Source organism: Elaeis guineensis, chromosome 2 (assembly GCF_000442705.2).
Source record: "Elaeis guineensis isolate ETL-2024a chromosome 2, EG11, whole genome shotgun sequence".
Classification (NCBI taxonomy): Eukaryota; Viridiplantae; Streptophyta; class Magnoliopsida; order Arecales; family Arecaceae; genus Elaeis; species Elaeis guineensis.
In genome coordinates, this window is record NC_025994.2 from 111,303,185 (window position 1) to 111,323,188 (window position 20,004).

General features: G+C 38.4%; 2 protein-coding genes across 2 annotated transcripts; one reads left to right on the plus strand and one right to left on the minus strand.

Annotated features, from left to right (window-relative positions):
* The first annotated feature begins 3,394 nt into the window (after positions 1-3,394).
* LOC105044612 (uncharacterized) lies at positions 3,395-14,497 on the plus strand. Its single transcript, XM_073251252.1, has 9 exons — positions 3,395-4,009; positions 5,624-5,849; positions 6,381-6,448; positions 7,154-7,225; positions 8,023-8,096; positions 9,565-9,687; positions 10,337-10,466; positions 10,579-10,687; positions 13,992-14,497. The coding sequence occupies exons 1-9, from the start codon at positions 3,794-3,796 to the stop codon at positions 14,171-14,173; spliced, it is 1,200 nt and encodes a 399-aa protein (XP_073107353.1). The 5' UTR covers positions 3,395-3,793; the 3' UTR covers positions 14,174-14,497.
* Positions 14,498-15,031: 534 nt separating this feature from the next.
* On the minus strand, positions 15,032-18,589 carry LOC105043340 (OPA3-like protein). The gene is made up of 4 exons (XM_010920854.4): positions 18,328-18,589; positions 17,033-17,167; positions 16,578-16,664; positions 15,032-15,641 (listed from the first exon to the last, which is right to left on the minus strand). The coding sequence occupies exons 1-4, from the start codon at positions 18,454-18,456 to the stop codon at positions 15,480-15,482; spliced, it is 513 nt and encodes a 170-aa protein (XP_010919156.1). The 5' UTR covers positions 18,457-18,589; the 3' UTR covers positions 15,032-15,479.
* Positions 18,590-20,004: the final 1,415 nt, after the last annotated feature.

Genomic DNA, 20,004 nt, shown 5'->3' on the forward strand with positions numbered 1-20,004 from the left:
CGGAGTCATCCACATGTCAGTCGCTCGTTGGTTCGATCTGAGATCACACAGATTGAGCCTACTCAACAAGATCTGAATGGTGGTGCGCTGAATGGATGTTGGGAGGATTGGCCGAGATTGCCGCCATGTGTCATCATCTTCGGGCTAGGCACGGTACTCGGCATCGATCATGACCATTGAGAGAACCTATAATAGGAGTTGATCTCCCCCCATTTCTGGCTTCATCTTTTTTTGCTCCATCTCGAGTCCACGCTGCCCCTTTTCTCTGTCGAGAGTCTTGCTGTCGGTGAGTTTTCTTCTTCGATGCTGGTCTTCAATCGGTGTCAGACCCTATTGTCGATTTTTTTCACTTTCTTAGAGGTTTTCTTCCTTGGTTCTCTTTCTTCTTCATCTTTTCTTTTTCTATCTTTTCAATTTCTTCTTCTGGTAGAGAGTCCGAAGATGAGACTCCGGTCGGTGATCGGAGTTCTCGGGCTCCAACAACCCAAAGGGCGGCGAGGAGATTACTCGGAATGAGCCTGATGTGATGTTTTCTTGGGAGGGTTAGTCGGACTCGAGTGAGTCAGATGAACAGCCGGCTCCCGAGAACATCTTTGGACCTCTCGTGGAGAGGTCCGAGCTGATTGAGTCGGCAGTCATCCGACTAGGGAGACATTATCACATCTCTAGTTGGTATCGATTGATGGCACCTGATGAAAAAGATTGGGTCGTTTGTCCTCCTAATGGTTATATTACCATTTATGAGGAGTTCCTTCGATTGGAACTTCGATTCCCTCTTCATCCTTTCTTTGCCAAGATATCTGACCTGTATGAGGTCGTTCCTGCTCAACTCGACCATCTATGGGGCTTTGATTGGACCTGGACCACCTGAAACCTTTCTCCGAATAGGAACGATACTATCCTGAATGAGGATCGACTTTGATTCTCTCTTCACCCCTTCTTTGCAAAGATCTTTATCCTGTATGAGGTCGTTCCTGCTCAACTCGACCATCCATGGGGCTTTGATTGGACGTGGACCACTTGAAACCTTTCTCTGAATAGAAACGATACTGTTCTGAATGAGGATCAAGAGGCGCACGAGAAGCTTTTCGAAGTCCAGGTCGTTCCTACTCAACTCGACCATCCATGGGGCTTTGATTGGATCTGAACCACCCAAAATTTTTCTCCGAATAGGAACGATACTGTCCTGAATGAGAATCGAGAGGCACACGAGAAGCTTTTCGAAGTCCAGATCGTTCCTGCTCAACTCGACCATCCATGGAGCTTTGATTGGACCTGGACCACTCGAAATCGAGAAGCTTTTTCTCCGAATAGGAACGATACTATCTTGAATGAGGATCGAGCAGCACACGAGAAGCTTTTCGAAGTCCAGGTCGTTCCTGCTCAACTCGACCATCCATGGGGCTTTGATTGGATCTGGACCACTCAAAACCGAGAAGCTTTTCGAAGTCCAAGTCGTTCCTGCTCAACTCGACCATTCATGGGGCTTTAATTGGACCTGGATCACCCAAAACCTTTTTCTGAATAGGAATGATACTGTCTTGAATGAGGATTGAGAGGCGCATGAGAGACTTTTCGAAGTCCAAGTCCCCGCGCATCAGGAGCTGCTCAAGGAGCAGTCCCTCTACGATGCCGGGATTAGCTCGACTCCTTTTTCGAAGTCCAGATCCCCCGCGCATCAAGAGCTGCACAAGGAGCAATTCCTCTACAATGCAGGGATTAGCTCGACTCTCCCGACAAGAACGACACTGCTCAAGGAGTGTTACAGCCCAGTCAGCCAGGCTCATAAGGTCCGATCGGCTTCCGAGATGCACCCTATAGCCACATGGGCATCGACGGCTCTACCCGCCTAGAAGGTATTGTCCGCTTTAGAGAGTGGACTCCGCACGGCTTTATCTCTTAGGACCGCATTACGTGGGCCAAAAGGTGCCTCCTAAGGGGCTGAAGGGTGTAGAAGTCTTATAAGATAAGGTGGTCTAACTGAACAACCAATGTAGGACTAAAGTTTCACTTCTTTTGCAATATTAATATTAAATAATATAAAAATAAACTCAAATAAGTTATAAACGGTATCTTTAAAAAAAAAAATAGTCGCATGCATAAAATGTTTAGTCGCCAAGTACAAGAAGGGATACGCTATAGTTTTGACTGGAAGGTCATGGCCAGGTACTCGTACGCCATTTTTGTGCCTCATTGAAAAAGCCACCTTCTGCAATCGCAGTTCACTTACACTTGCAGGTATCGAAGAAAACTATACATATCCGGGCCATGAAGCACAGGTCAAATTTACGAGGCATGTAGATCTCTACTCCTACATGGTCTAGCGTGCCTTGCAAAGAGGACTCCATCGTCTCGAATTTCAAAAATCAATTGGTAAGGATTGTTCTAACCAATAATTTCTCATTGCCAAGAAGTTTTCCTTCTTTCCTGACCACAAAATATTGACCACGTCGAAGGTCTTCCATTGTAACAGGCAGTGAGAATGATTTATATCATAATCAAAGCAAACAGCTAATAAGTATCTATTATCAGTGTTAAAAATGCACTCAGATTTATAATGATCCAAGCGAATCTTTTATTGAAACGAAAAGCTAGGTGCCTCGGTGACGTGAATGAGTTCACTCGTAAGTCATTCGAAAATAAATAATAATATATAAATATAAATGACATAAAACCAGAAATATGATATATTATGAAGTAATATAAAAATATAAGTGTGAATTTGGATAACTATATGTAAATCTAAACACACATAATAAAATAATTTGTGAAATACCAGACTTTTAAGTTTAATTTTCTCCGATAACAAGTCTCATACCCATATAGTTAAAAGAAAATAATGCTATAGAGACTTTTTCAAAGGTTAGCAGTTTGGTAGACAGAAATACATGATATTTATTCTTGTTTCATTTTAAGAATATTAATTTAGCTTCCATGTCATTAAGAAACGAGGGCACCTAATCTAATATTGAGGTGATGATGCGATCAAATGTGTACATCTTATATCCACATTAAACACTTTGCCAATTTAATTATTTGATACTCTCAAATTTTGTTCAAAAAAAACAAAACTCTCTATTTGACAAATTAAACAAGACTTCTCTGCAGCTTACGAGAAACCATCTATGTTGGTATAATCATGGACTTCATGACCACGAGCTGCATATTTTTATGAATAATTCATATATCTGATATTTTTTTATTGTAAAATATTTTTATCAAATTCAAAATTATATTTTAAAAATTATATATTTAATTTTAATAAAAATATATTAATATTTTTAAAAATTTCTAAATGTGCAGAATATAACTAATTATAACAGTAATATTTAAATTTATAAACCACACCATTGAGACCTAGGATATAAGATGGAAAGGCGGTGGAGATATTGTTATCACCAAGGCCCCGTACGACTCCCCTCTACAACCTGTAATGACCACCAATGCTAGAGCTACCATTCGAATCCTTTCAGAAAGTAGAAACCATACCATTCGCAGAAGGTGACCACCGCCCGCTTTCAATCCGAGGTTCAAATAAATCTTGTTATCAAAGAAAATCCAAGCACGAAAGGTACCTGATGCGGCGATGCACCTCCTCGTCGCTCGATTTAAGCGGCGCAGATTGCTGTACCCTTCCGCGGAAAAATAGTTCGCGAGGCTTGGGCCGCGACCAGTCTCCAAGCTTCCCTCCTTTCCCGCATGCGCCCTTCCTCCCTCGATCCCTCCACCTTGGTTTTAGGCGTCGCATCTCTCAGGGCTTAAGCCGTCGCCGACTTCCACGAGATCGCCGGCGATGTGGACGCTCACGGGACGGCGGGGGAGACCGCGGCCCGCGCTCGGTTTCAGGGACGCGTCCACCGCGGCGATGGCATGCCGAGCCGTGGTACTGCCACGGTTGGGCGGGCCGGAGGTCCTCGAGGTGCGCTCGGCCGTCGGAGTGCCCAACCTCAAGCCGCGGGATGTGCTCGTCCGTGCCCGCGCCGTCTCCATCAATCCGTTAGACTTCAGAGTGAGCTCTCGATGGCATTGGTTCCTCAGAATCTTTTATTTATTTTTTGCTCCATTTTGGAGTCTGTTTTGAATAAAGTTTGGTATGTCTCGAGGCACATAGACTTAGAAACCACGTATTGCTTTATACAAGAAGGTACCGAAGAAGGTTTTATCAGCTCAGTGATGGAGATGGTAGAATTGAAAGTATTGAGATGCTATAGGAAAGGGGATCTAGTAGAGCTCAACGTGTCAATTTGTAGCGAGGAGTTGAGATGGTCATTTTTTGAAATGGATTTGGAGATGGGCTGAAAAAAATCAAAGGGGCATTTACCGAAAAAAAGGTCGAAAGGGTTGAAAGGGTGTTTGGAAGAGGATGAGCGAACTGGAAGGAAGTGGAAGAATTAGTACAAACAACTTAAGGTTGATCACCACGATAGGGGATGTGATAAAGCTACTGTTTCCTTGGAAATTTATAATGCGAGCACCGGCAATATAGCTGATTGATGGTGATCAGAATAGATGGACCAACTTGAATAAGGAAGGTGGTATAGCTAGTTAAAAGCGATTTACATACTTTACCCAAAAAAAAAAAAAGCGATCTACATCTGGCATGGACACTTAGAACATAAGGTACTATATCAGTAACCATATAGCTTGATCATTAAGAAAGGTTTGATATCGCTATATCAACTAGTTCGAGCATCCTTATCACAGCATGAATAAATGACATGTCAAGGGCCTGAGCTAAATTACTTTGCTTTTCAACAACATGAGCCTTCTGGTGAATTGGATAAATTAATAAGAGAATGCAAACGATATTTAAATGTCAAGGGCCGAGGCAAAGGCTTGTTTGACAGATTCAAATAGATGAGAGCTTGTATATTTGAAGGTTTAGTGTTCATGGATAACATGACAATATCATGTTACTTTTTTTATAAAACCTTAATGAGATTGTTGGAGTGTTTGAGATACTGTAGCACAGGAATTGATAGCTGCTGGTCTGGAGAACACAAAAGACCTAGATCGGTCACTTAGAAATGCTTTTCTTAGAAAAAAATACTCTTTATAATCAGGACAGTTCCAAGCTTTCACAAAAAAAAGGGGATGAGAAATGTCAAAGGATATTTGACCATAATATGGAAGACATGGGTTTTCATAAACAAATGGATAGGTCATGATCAAATTATATTCAACCACTGCAGCAACCAGGTTCTGAAGCAAATAATGGGATATAAAGATAAATAAGCTAGACAAGATAAAATGACCTATTACATGAAACCCAAAAACCATAACACTAACCATCAAGCCTTTTCTTAATTTTTGGGTGACAGCTTTATGGACGTTATCAGCCAAGCATTCCTATTTTGGCCTTTCATAGTTTGATATGCTTTTTTTAGTCTGCTTGTTGACCCAATGTCCATGCTCCACCTATTCAGTAGGCTTCGAATCTTTAAAATATGTCACTTAAATTTTATATTAAATACTATAACCTACTCTTAAAATGTCTACTCATAACCTAGGCCATCATCACCATTCAATAAACAATACTGATAATTTGTGACTGTATTTTGTGACATGTGCAAGAGAAAATGTAATTGTATTGATGCAATTCATTCACATCTTTAATCTCCAGATGCGATCTGGTTATGGACGATCCATTTTTGAACCACTTCTACCACTAATTTTGGGTCGTGATATTAGTGGTGAAGTCGCAGCAGTTGGTTCTTCTGTTTCATCCCTTACTGTTGGGTGTGATGGTTTCGGTGCACTGCATCCAACAGCTGTGAGAGGCACTTATGCTGATTATGCTATTCTCTCTGAAGATGAACTAACAATAAAACCATCTTCAGTGACACGTGGTACGTAAACCTTGCTGGTGATTGTCCTTTTTTCCCCTCCCTCTGTTAAATGTTCTTGCCTTGCTTCATTCATCTTGAAATGGATAATCCCTGCCAATATATGTATTTATGAACTTTGACATTTTTAAAAGCATTAAAAATCACAAGCTAGTGCAAGCGGTAATTATTTTATGTAATTTTTGTCATAATATTAAACTTCTTCTTGTGCATACAGTAGTCTACGTATCAATTCAATACCTTTCATACAGTGTTGCTACCATTTTTATTCAATGTACAGGAAAATAGGGGCAGTTGCTATTGCAGTTTTTCTTCATCATCCTTATACATTATTGAGTAAATTCTAGATATATTATATTTTAAATGGTGTTCTAATTAGTCTTATGCACTCAAAATATTGTATGTTTATGAGATCTTAACACTGCGATGACTTCCGGTTACTGTTTTATGACTTTTTCTCCTCCGCTGGCATGATATATGCTGGTGCTACCACTAAAATGTTTGATAAATTTAAGAATCTATGCTTTCTGACAGTATCTACAAGTAACTGCACTGCAGAAAAAAATTGTGACCTCAAATTTGGCTTTAAGCAAATCAAATTAGTAATATTGTATAAATACCATAGTTATTTATGCTTAAATGTCAAACATAAAGGACTGAAATTTTCAATTCTCGAGGTATGGCCATACAAGTCCCTGGTCAGCATGCACTGGTCCATATTGAATTGTGTACTATATTATACTAACATTGTGTACCAGATGGGATGGCTTAGGCCAGCTAACACACCGTCGGCATAGCTTATTTCGTCTGTCATATTTTTGGCCTGTCCAATCTTTTATTGTTGGAATGTTAGGTTTATTCAAAACTTTGTAAACTTTTTAATGCTTGAATTCTTCTATTCTATGTGTTTTGAATATTTTTTCCCCCCATTTGACATGTATTGTTTTGTATGATACATAATTTCACATAACTTTTCGTGAAAAAGAAACACTGAACAATGCTATTCATGCATCAACAAATCAAATATAATTATTTTCAGACTAATGCATTTTTGGTGGAGGCTGTGGTGTTCACCCCAAATCTGATATTTCTTTGATTTTGATCCTGGATTCATTCCCCATAAGCTAGGGCATGAATCCAGTGTTCATAAACCAAGAAATGACATGTAACATGATCCATACTCAACAATTACAAATCCCCTTGATTTGGGATTAGATTTTTGCAAAAACTGAAAAATTGATTTGGTGAAGCATTATCTAGCTAGAAATAATGCTTTAAACTCTCCTTGTTGATTTCCTGACAAGCAGAGCTCCAAGTCTGCAAATCTTCAAGTGCAGAAGCCTTGTGCTGCCTCTCACTCCCTCTCCCACCTTGAGATGGTAGAGAAACAAAAATAAAAACCTTTTTGAAGTGTCCTGCTTAGTATTGGTCAGCACCATGCTGGTCACACTTGGTTTGGGTTCAATCCACCATGATCCAGTCTGATATGTACAGTTGTGGTCCAGTTCGCCGAAATGCAGTGCACCGAGGCCCCCCTCACTGGTTCCTAGCTGATATAAATACATACTGGTCATTGTGTGGGTGGTACACCCCAAGTCCTTTCTCTTAATACAACTAAGATTAGATAGTGTGCCACCAAAATAACTCAAATACCTGCATAATGCAGCTGACTCATACTTAGATATGATATCTGATTTTTATGTCTTGGAAACATGCATCAAACCCAGAGCAGATTTAAGAGCTCTTTCTAGATTATTTTGCCTTGGTGCACCATTTACATTGTGGTCTGTGAAATAAATAATGACTCTTTGTCACATTTTATCAGTTAGCAGTACCTAGTGAAGCTAGAACTAGCATTTGATCAGCCACAAAATATGTTTAAGATAGGCCTGACTGGAGGAACAACTGCTTGAATCTGTAATTTTTTTAATATGCCTAATATTTTCTAGGTACCATCTATATATCCCAGATAAAATCTTATTGATTATTAACAAGTTTCTCTCAAAACTTAAGGTTGGCCTTAAGATAAGGTCTATGATTTTCACACTTCTAGCTATTGTTATTTGCTTAAGCCTCTTTTGCTGACAATTTGTTATTATTCAGTTAGTTTTCTTGGTTTTAGAAATTCTTTACCTGCAATATGGCTTCTTGAAGAACTATTTTGGGGGTTTTGCAGGAGGCAAGTGCCATTCCTTTCGCTGCTTTGACTGCATGGCGTGCCCTAAAAAGTACTGCTAGAATCACTAAACAGTATGCCCAATGACATGATTATGGCCTTGTAAAGGAAAATTTATGGAATTGGTGGGGACATTCCCAACATTTTCTTCGGTGTTCTGTTCTTAATTCCAGATAGAAAACTTTTTTTTTCACTTCTGCTGTAGAAATTACTTTCACCAGTGTGTTCATGAATATAATGGTTGATTTTATGAGAATACTTTAAAAGCATGCATCAAATACTTGTCATGGAGCGAGCAAAGTGAGAAGCAGCACATTGCCTTAAACTCAAGAATGGGCTTTCATTGGAAGTGACTAATGTAGCTTGAATGTCTAGGATGATCGGTTACTTCTTGACTGTGAGGGACTCTACCTATATGTGATTATAGGTGCTGATAATAATGAGTGTTATCAAGTAGGTCTTTTGGCTTTGATGGTACAAATGGTGAAGGTTCGAGGAACTTACCCTTTACAGATGGGACTAACATGAGAAGGTTTTTTTTTTATTGTTAGTTTTAATGTGAACCATAATGTTTCTTGTCACTTCCTTTTTATGGGGAAAAAACAAAAGACTTGGAGCTTATCAAATAAGTTGGCTCTTGAAAATCCTTATGAATCAGTATTGTGAAACAGCCTATTTAATTGATCTGTCCCCAGAAATCACATGTGAGTTTTGAGGTAAGAGGCATAAGTGCTACTAAAGTCCAATCCAAATTGGGGATGATAGACAGATCCAGTCCCGAGTACAAAAAGAAGTATATAAGACCAGATTGGATGTGAGGTAGTCAATTGCCTATTTATCTTACTGAAGTTAACCTACTTGAATAATGTGACAAAAACTTATTAGATCTAATGTTAATGTTGAACAACTTTTGCAGTCAAGAGGCTGTGATGCTTTTTCAGCTGCAGTTTCTTGGGAAACTTGGTCCAAGAACCACAATAGAGAAGATTATTTTGTTTTGGAGCAATTAAACAGAAAATCTGGCCAATTCCAGATTTATCATTGTGTCATTCTCCTGTTAATGTGTGAATACATGCTTGTTATCCTAACTAAATCTATTCAAAAAACCTATTTGATTTATGATACTTGTTCAAGGCTAATATCATCAATATTTCATGAAAATTACAGAAAGAAAACATTGCAAATTTATTTTACTAAGCATTGCAAGAAATTTGACCTGATCTTCAATTCCATTACCATTAGGAGCCAGAAGGAATTGTAAATACATTTGCATTGTGCATGAAATTTCTTTTGGTAGCTTTTCCTTGTTTCCATCTCACTCATGTTAGAGCATTCATGAATGTTGCAAGCAGAAAACCGATGATAGATAAAGAAACGTTGACAATCTCAAATTTCTGAATTTTCCAAAACCCTTCAGGTGCTCTACTAGGTACTGTACATAAAAATGGCTTGTCATGTACAAGCAGCTGGCAGCTTTTCTTTATGATGTTATGTGTTGATTCATGACATTTTTTTATTTGATTTTTTTTTTTTGGCAGACAGACTGTTAGTGCTTGGTGGAGGAGGAGCAGTTGGACTAGCTGCAGGGTGCAGTGTGTCAACCACATGTGGAAGTAAGAGCATTGATCGAGTTCTTGAAGTCGGTGCTGAGCAAGCTGTTGATTACTGCTGAGGTAGCAAGACCCTTAACTATTCTCAGTTCTCACCATTGTTGCCCTTCTACTTAGCTAACAAATAAGATGAACATCTAATATTAAAGCAATTACTACTTGGAACTCAAAAATTTCCGTGGCCATGTATCTCCATGTATCCACCCTTAAATGGTTATATGTGACTAACCAACTTCTTGAGAACAATTTGACCATATTGTATATAAAACCATCATTCTTAGTTAGTGAAAACAGGAAAGTGATGGACAAAGGAAGAGTGGTTCAACTGAATGGTTTGGGATGCACTCAATCCCATTACACATTAAGTTTCTTGCAACTTGTTCATTAATTCTAAGTTTATAAGTATATAAAATGGCCTGTATCTATAAGGAGCATCTAGTTTCCCACTTATGCACATCTCATTTAGCATAGATTTACATGGTGCACGTGCAGAACTATGGGTTCACCTGCATAACTGAAGTGTCTAATTTTTGATCTTATGCATGTTATGATAAGCTCCTTTAGCCTGCCAAATCCTAGCATTCTAAAAGTGCTTATTTTTTCTTGCTGGAAACTGGGCATTGAGAATGAAGCTATCTTATTTAAGTTTGAACAATTAGGTGAGCAAATATTTATTTCTTTAGTAAACACATCATGCTGTACTGCATTTTACAGGATATTGAATCAGCAATCAAAGAGCAATTTGATGTTGTTCTAGACACAATAGGAATCCCTGAAACTGAAAGAATTGGGATTAATCTTCTGAAGAAAGGTGGACACTATATGACACTGCAGGTAGCTGAGCAGGTCCTCTATTCTTCAATCAGTAGCATCTTGAAATATTTTTCATGTTACCTTGGATTTGACATGATTTCATTGAACATTTGAGCTTATTTCCATATTGTAGGGAGAAGCAGCATCCTTAGCTGACAGGTATGGGTTGGCTATTGGCCTTCCTGCTGCTATGGCTATTTTACTAAAGAAGCAAGTACTATACCGCTGTTCTCATGGAATAGGTATGAAGGCCTTCTTTCTCTCTCTGAATGTGATGTTTTCTTGATAAACTAAGAATGAGCCTCGTAACGGCCAAAGGTCTCTTTGGAGCTACAGCTGCAGTGGTATAGGAATAACTTTCTGATACCTCCCCCCTACACCCTCAAAAAAAAAAAAAAAAAAAAAAGAAGAAAGAAAAGAAAAGAAAAGAAAAAAAGAGAAAGAAGAAGAAAGAGAAGAAAAACTTTGTGATGTCTGAGACTTGGTAAATGAGACTGCTCGTTACCATTCTAGGCAGCATTGATGTACTGTTCCTTTTGTTCAGTCTATTTCACGAGGGTCTATGCTTTCACAGAAGATGCTGTTGTTATTTACTTGCTGAATTGTATGGGCGCTCTACTTATTTTACATCTTTGACTTTGCTAAAAAAATTCTTAAATTACTGAAAATTTGGTAGCTTTTGTGGTTACCTACCAGCATTTATAAAATATAAAATCAATACAGTCAATATAAGGTACTATAAGTAATTGATTTGTGAGTTAGAGGTTAGCATGCCCAAAGACCGAACTTAGTGCTAGAATCTCCTAGAAAATCTGGCCGTCCCTTTTGTAGGCACTGGGCAGAATACATGTCTCTGCATGAATTTTCATCAGTATTTGAGCTTCACTTTAAATGAGACTAAGAGGATTGAAGAAACATGTATGCTGTGCTAAATTTGTTTCTAGATCTTGATTACCTTTCAAAACTAACATGATTTCCTCTTTTACTGAAATTGATATGAATACTACAGTACATTTTTCATAATATTGATACAGCAAAACAGAATGGGCACTGGGCAGAATATGTGTCTCTGCATGAATTTTCATCAGTATCTGAGCTTCACTTTAAATGTGATGAAGAGGATTATAGAAACATGTATGTTGTGCTAAATTTCTATCTAGAACTTGATTTCCTTTCAAGAGTAGCATGATTTTTTTTTCCCTGAAATTTATATGAATACTACAGTACATTTTTCATAATACTGCTTTGGCAAAATAGAATGAACTTCAAAAAAAAAAAAAAAAAAATCGTAACTCCCAAGCCTTGGAGTAATGCATTGCAACAATGTTTTTTTGCTCTTGTGATGATGCATTTACACACTTCATGATGCAGCAAGATGATGAACATTTCGCTTGATTGCCATGTGGTGCCATGATGCACATATTGTCATCATATATATGAACTTGACTTGGTGTTTGATTGATTTGGTGGGACTTGTTCATTTTGTTGGCCTTAATATACTTTCCTCCCTTGTACATGTTTGACTATTCAGGAAATGTTTTTCTATTAAATAATTTTTCATCCATGCTGAGTCCAAAGTCTCACATCTTTTAATTTTGTTACTCTATTTACACCATTTTCATGAGAATGCCTTTCCAACCAAGGGAGGAAAGTATAGCATAATTCAACTCAATAGCCATGTGTTAACATGAGATTTGCCATGAATGAGCCACTTAAGTTTTTTGGTCCTGATCAATACCGACTAGTGTGGGTTATACCATGCCGACCTTACCTTACCTATGATATGGATGCTCGATACAGCACTTTCATTACCTTACCTGCTTCCTTACCAGCTATGATAAGGTACTTTACATGGTACTTACCTGTTATTATGCCAACTTTGGTAGTGTACCATGTGTTGGTAAGGGGGTGTACTACAACAACTCGAACCATACTGTAAGATATCAGTAATGGAGTCGATACTGAGACTAAAAACCTCATAAGCCACTTTCATGCTTGTGCGGATCTTGGCTTTGTTCCATGGTGGACATCGTAGGATTGGTTATTTTGTGGTTCAGTTTTGGCTTTGTTTGGCTTAGGTAGTTGGCCTTTTATCACTTTTTATATTGTGTTCTGACCATAATCTGATCCACACTTGCAACTAGGGTTTTACAAGCATTCTGTATGCCATATAATTGTCTAAACTGAAGTTTCTATCCCATTTTAGTTCCATACGTCTAGTGCAATTTCACCCCCTCCAGTTGTGTTTTCAGACTCAAGGCACCAAAAATTCACATATCATTATTTTTTCTATGCATTATGATTTGCTGACCACAACCATAGGACTTCTGCTGTCCATAATTTTGTCATATTTCCATTTACCCAATCGTTCAGAAGAATATCTTGTTCCTCCAACAGCATAATTGCCACCTCATGCAGACCTGAATATCATTCAGTCAGGTCTTCAGAAAAGTTATGTGCCAACGGAACATCTTATGCAGATGTTAGACAACTGCTAGTATTATCTAATGGTGGTGACTTCCAAGATTAATAAGAGTTACAGAAATGCACACACCTCTCTTTTTTCTTAAAGGAGGATACTTCTTTTTCAGATCCAGAGATTGGTTCTTATGTTACACCTTTTAGCCATCTTGGCTCTTGTTGTCAACTATCCTTCTGCTAACTGCTTGGTCAGATGAGCCAAAAAGTAAGAACCAATAACCCATATGCCTGCTTCTCTTTATCAGTGAATTTGAGATCATAGTTTGTAAGCTGTCAAATAACTATATTATGGAATTCTGATTCTGTAATTAAAAGGGATAAAGGATGTGCTGACCTTACCTTTTCTTTTCCTGGAATGGCAGCGATGTAATATTGACTACAGGGATGGCAAACATCAGCTTATTTTTGTATTTCTTACCATCCAGGAGGGTTTGCTCTGTGAGCATTATAGTTCTGCAACAACTCTCTCTCTCTCTCTCTCTCTCTCTCTATATATATATATATATATATATATATATAATGCTTTCTTTCTTGCTAATCTTGCTCATCATACTGGTTGCCAGTGGAACTTCCCTATAGGATATCGACTACCAGCTGATGCATCGAGCTTAGCAAGCAGGCATTTGTGTGTTAAGTTTGATCTCATTCTTAGTTTATCATGTATTTGAAGAATGTATCTTATCTATATTTCTTTCCTGAGGATTTAACCATAGTTGAGTTTGTCTTGTCATTTACGTTCCCTGGTCTATACATGTGGAGATTGTTATTTCAGGTATATATTGTAGCCATATGCAAATTTTTATGCCTAGAGATTTTGCATAATTGCCTATGATTAATTAACCCTCTGACCTAAATTGCTTATGCTTTTTTTTTTTTTCTTTTGAGTTTGCCATCTGCTCTTTCTTTAAAGCATCATGGTCCCCCATATATGCCTTATGCAGTCTTTTTTCCCCCGGTGCATGATCTGTTTTCCAATTTAAAAAATAATCCTCTTGATGCTTGATCGTTTGAAGGGGATTCACCATCATATTAATGTAATAATTCCAGTCTATTATTTGGTGCTAGAGTATTGGTGGACATACATGAGGGCTGATGCTGAAGGTCTAGATGAGATCCGCAGACTATCGGAAGCTGGAAAGCTGAAGATACCAGTGGAAAAAACATTTCCAATCACCCAAGTCAGAGAAGCTCATGAGGTAAAAGATAAAAGGCTCGTTCCTGGTAAGGTGGTTCTGGAAGTTGACTGAAATCCAGCAACACTTATATTCGGAATAAATGCAGAAAAATGGATTTGTAGATATAAATAATTTCTTAGCTTTCTCCCCTTACCACAACAGCAACCTTCCTATGGCTTTTCTCCCTTCAATTCTCAAACAACCATAATCTCTCTTTCCATGTTGGAATCTGAGAATCCAAGGTGTTCGAAAAATAGAACAATCCTAATAGGTCAGCATCGATGAGGAATATCAATTCATTTGTAGCACAGTCAATTGTTAATTCAGAACTTGTATCCTTGTTGTCTGCATTACTTTGATTGTACATAGAAAGAACTGAAGTGTCCATTCCTTTCATTTTTGTTTATAAATTTCTATTGATTTGTATTTGAGGGTTTATGTTGGTGCTGCAGTGTTAAGAAGTGGAGTTAACTCTAATGTTGTTGTCTCGCAATGCAACAAATGTTTGAGAGTTCAAGAATAATGAAAAGTGAAGAATAATGGTGAGTAACATGAACAAAAGCCGAATAACTTTTCAAAGCAGGTCATGACAAAGGATGTAGCTGACGAAAAATTCATCAAGCAGACTCAAGCTCATGTAAGAATACTTGATCAAAACTTTAATTTTTAGCACATCTAGACCACCATCAGTCTGATGCTTCAGATGAAACATATTCCAGAGGCATGTTGCAGCATTTACATGGCCTACCCTCAATAACCATGACATGCAGATCTGCAAGCACTGATGACTCCATGTAGTTTCTGAATTGCAACAATAATTATTATCCTAGTCCTTCCAGATTTAAATTGCTTAGAAGGCAATGCCTCGCACATGTTTTCTGATCCAAAAAAGAGACCTATATTTGTTCCCACCATCAAAAAGAACACAAATATGGGTTCATAAAGTTTTGAATTTGATAGCAAATATCATTGTTTTTGCCAAAAGAATGAAAAAAGAATCACTTTCAAGGTACAATGAGTAATTCGAGATATCCATGACGCTTACTAGATCCTGGCAGTCAGAAACCAAAGATCTTTGCAGCCCCAGGGAAAAACCTTATTAAATTTATACAAAACCTGCCTCTGGCCTTTTTTTCTAATTTTTCTGATGGTCTAGGCTATGAAAAACCAGCTTCCCTTTACACGTTCAAGGACAATGAAACTACATGGCTAAGAGGCTTAACAACATTCCTTCGCTAGCTTGAATCACCAGCATGATCACACGGAAATGCTGTAAAAGCAAAGAAAGATGGCAAGATAGGAAAATTATAATGTGAATGAAGCACTAGCACCTACTTAGCAGACAACTACAATTGAATCTTTATGTTGCTCAAATTTGCTAAGCAGCAGCCATTGGCTTAGTGCTTTCAGGTGCGTGGCCAGATCTAAATTTGGGAATACTAAAAGGACCTCGTCCTTGGGCAAGATGCTCTAGCTCATGGAACTTCTGCTTCAGTAGCTCTACCTCTCTTGCTAAATTGTCCTCCTTTTGCTTCAAAGCCTAACCACCAAATAAACAAATAAATCCTACCAAAACGAATCAGTAAACAAATAGAATCAGGAATTAGCATAAAATAGTAGATAAGCATAAGCTTATTCGCAACCTGGGAACTAAACATGCAACTTATCAAATGGAATTACAAGTTTTGGGATCAAGCATATCGTTGCAAGTGGGCATCTATTCCATGCTGAAAATTGTGAGCCAACCTAAAATATGGTGTGCATTCGGCACCCGGTGCCTGCTGCTTTCAGCTCACGATGAAGACCCCTGTTAGATTGGCTCTCCATCAAAAGGCAGAAACAGAGTTTTCCCGTCTCCTTACAAGCAAAACTTGCTCAGGCTTTTAACAAGCTGAGATTATCTAGAGGTTAAAAAGTCTCTACATTAGTGTACTTCTCAATAATGATTAGAGACCAATTTAGAAACCAAAAGCATTGTGCTTTCTAATTTCTATATTGTTTTGCATGTTCAAGATTTAAAAAAACTAAACATCTATACTTGCATGGGTCTAGAATATACTCTTGAGTTTATAGATATTGTGCGATAATCTAATGCATACTTTTCTTATTTCATATCCCAACAACATTTTATGCTAGTCCCAATTCAGTCCACCATAATCTCATAGCCTCGCCAGTTATTAGAAATTGTGTGCGAAAATATTAATCTAACAATGTATCAGTTCTAAAACCTCTTCTAATCAGATTAACAGGAGCCTCTTTATGACATTTTTGGGATTTATATAAAAAGCCTAAGATTCTGCTGTGAAACTATTTTTGAGAATTATAATCCAATTAACTCCTTCAAACCTTCAAAACTCTGGATACCAGTTCAATGAAAGTTAGCGGCACTGGAATGTCCTTATGACGAGGGAAAAGAGGAGATAAAAGTTCGAATAAACAATTTATAATAGAGAGAAACTTCATCCTCATACAGTACCTCGAGTTCCTGTTTACGCAACTCCTCTTTTCTAGCTTCTGATCTAGCACTTCTTTGCACCTCAAAGATTAAAGCAGCTCCAGCAACCTGGGGCATCAAAGAGGCAAGTAAGTACTACGAGTTGTATGTAAAGACCCATATGAAACTGAAAAGACAGAGCTAATGACAAGAAGCCATGAAATTCAAAACTAAGCACTATCTTCTGCTTATAATTCACAGGCATGCAGGCAGATGAAGTGCCTTTCTGCATATTAAATGACAATTTGTCGACAGCTGCCGACCTGAGCCACACATACAGCATAAACTACAGCTATACATAAAGAATCTTAATTCCCATGTTCTCTAGCTTTTTTATGAACAAATAACAGAGCATAGATGATCTCAATGACATGTAGAAAATTGAAATTAACATCAGATGAGAGGGAGAAAAGATAAAATTTGGGAATAAAGACAACCGAAAAGATAAAGAGTTCCCCAAGAAGATCAGCAGCAGCTTGAACAGCTTTCTCTTCATTCAAAGGACGAATTGCGGTGTCAGTCGAATGGTTATACAGGCGCCTCTGCATGGTTGTGGTGAAGCGATGATTCACCTAATTGCAAAAACATTTAAGAACAAACATCAGGAAAAATAAAACCCAATAAGCCTCAGATGGGGGGCACATTCCCATCAAGTACAGTTTTTTGATCTCAACATAACAGACAACTCCCAAGAACCCCAAATGCATAATTTTATATGCATAGCCTGCTTGCAGAAGACATGCTACCAGATGAAGGAAAAATAAAAGGAGCAAACCGTTCAAGTCAATACTGATTTTGTGCATAACAAATAACTTAAAGAGAATTTTATCTTCAATTTTCCCTGGCAAGTCAAGCATCCCTAAAGCAGTTCTGTTTTATAGTTGTGTACTAGAAAGGTAAGAGAACATTGGTTCTGCATAGCCCCATTGGACTGTATCCTGAAATAAAATCCAAACAAAAACTTATAGTCAAAAGACTCATAAATCATCATCAACCACCTTTCTTCATCAAATAGGGCTAAGAAATAACCCACTGCTTTCACATTTCCCTCATCTACAAGATTCAATTCAAGCAAATTTCTTTCTTGAGCTAACCACAACGAGCTACTGGTGTCTCCTTAGGATAAGGAGTCTAAACTCTATCGACATAGAATCATTCCGGATGCCTTATTGTTTTTTTTAGATAAGTGTGTTTAGTACTTTCCAAAAAGATATTTGTGTTTTGTAATCAAGAATTGACTATATCGGATTCCTTCATACAAACTTTCTTATGTATTTATCATTCAGTTTCTTTCTAGTTTTTTAATAAAACAAGCTTTCTCACCTTTTTTTCTTTTTTTTTTTTGTGGGGGGATGATCAGGGAGATCCCAAGACCATCCAAATTTTATTAGATTTCTTACATCATTCACGAGAAAAATCTACCTTTTTTAATCAAATTCTCTGAATATAATGTCAAATAATCATGTTAACTTCACAAATGTCTTATAATTTAACCAGCATAACCCTACGAGCATCAATATCAATACACAAAACGAAAACCGAAGCCATGAAACCCTAACCACCTTCAGGTTAGAAGATTTAATTGACAGGTTATAAAAAGAACAGCAAACAACTCAAAAACAAACAAACAACCCAAAAGAAGAACAACATCTAGGGCTTAAAGATCCCACGTTTTGGCCAGAATCCCCACCAAGAAATAAAGAAAGAGGAGAACGAGAGAGTGATGTGGGACCTGGGCGAGGTCTATGATGAACTGGCGAAACCTTGGGTGGAAGCCGGCTTGTTGCTTGAGCCTTGAGGCAATTGGCTTGCTAAGTGTTCTCAGGGCGAGAGATCCCAACTTCACCACTGGCAGTACCATCCTCTCTCCCTCTCACCACCTACCCAAAGATTGTTTGCTGTTCTCATCGCACGGCGAAGGGCGGGCTAAATCTCAGAGTTTCTTGGAGAGGAGGCAAGGCAGGGAAGCCACGAAGGGGGCGAGGCATTTGACCACGAAATGCAAGTCAGAGCAAGAGAACGCGGTGCGGTTGCCGAACCGCGGTCTTCCCTTGTAACGGTTCCGGAGGGTCCGTTATGTTGGTATATAGCGGGATGTTCATAACGGTGCCCGTTATTACATTTTGACGGCCAACTATTATTATATCTCCTACGTTCACTGAATAGTAATTTGCACGACTATTGGTGTTGCTTTTTTTTTTTTTTTTGGGTAAAAAGCAGCACCTTTATTCACAAATCCTGCTGTAACAGGAAATGTATGAACTGAGCCTTGTATACAAAGAATAATCACCAGAAAAGAGCTCGATTTTGAAAGAAGAAAAGATAGCAGAAGGCAAGTCTTGTGAGCATCGCAAAGTGATGTTTCACGAAGATTCACGAAAATTGATCAGTCATGGAGAACAAGGAAGGCTTATGATATATCGATCGATATATGTGCCTTGGAGCTGGGCCGAGGATCATAGATGGTCAAGAAGGTCATGTCAAGGAGAGGACGGCTTGATGTATTTATCATCCGATCGAAGATATTTACTTGATGGGGCAGACTTGGATGCCGATATCGTGGCAGTGCTCAATGTGTGAGTAGGCTGTGGACCTAAGATATTGGGTGGTGCGGTCATGTATCCCTAGGATCATGGTAATGCACAGTGATGGAGAGCAGGACATGAATATTGTCAAGCGATATGATCAGGGATGGAAAGACATATCAAGGATGCAAGACCAAGATCGTGGCATAAGAATTTATGGGATAAGTTTGGATAGTCGAATCCTAGAGGACTGTACGATCATCTGTAGCTTGGGGCTCTTGCATAGGAACTGGTAATTGTGCTATATAATTTCCAAACCAAAAACGGAACTGATAACTGTGCGAGTATCCTGGGAGTAAAAAGTGGGGCGGTGTGATCAGGAGAGCACAAGAACCACAAGACAGAAGTAGCCAAAAGTAACCGGAATCTCTGCATGGAAGAAGAGCCATGTCCTGTCCATTCGGAGTGCCATACTCTGGGGAGCACATCTCCACTCGTACGAAGAACAGGGAAGAAGCCAAAAATCTATGTTGTATCCATGGTAGAGATATTGGTGTTGCTTTTAATTATCCCAGTTTGTTTGGGCGGGGTTTTATCACTCTGGAGGAGTTGGAAGTATCGTGGGAGATTGTATTTTTGATCCCACTAGTTATAAGTTAAGAGAAAGTATGATTTATATAAATTATAACTTTCTCTCTTACGTGATGTGTCTTTTAAAAGAATAAAATCGTGAAGCTTCAAATAGTTAAGATCCATTGAAGTTCAAAGATGATCAGAACCAAAGCGCACATATACTTCCTCTTGACTGAGGAACTGATGTTGTAGGCCATTAATTGAAGCTGGTTGGGCTCGTGCTAGCCGAGATGAGATCCCACTTGAGGTGT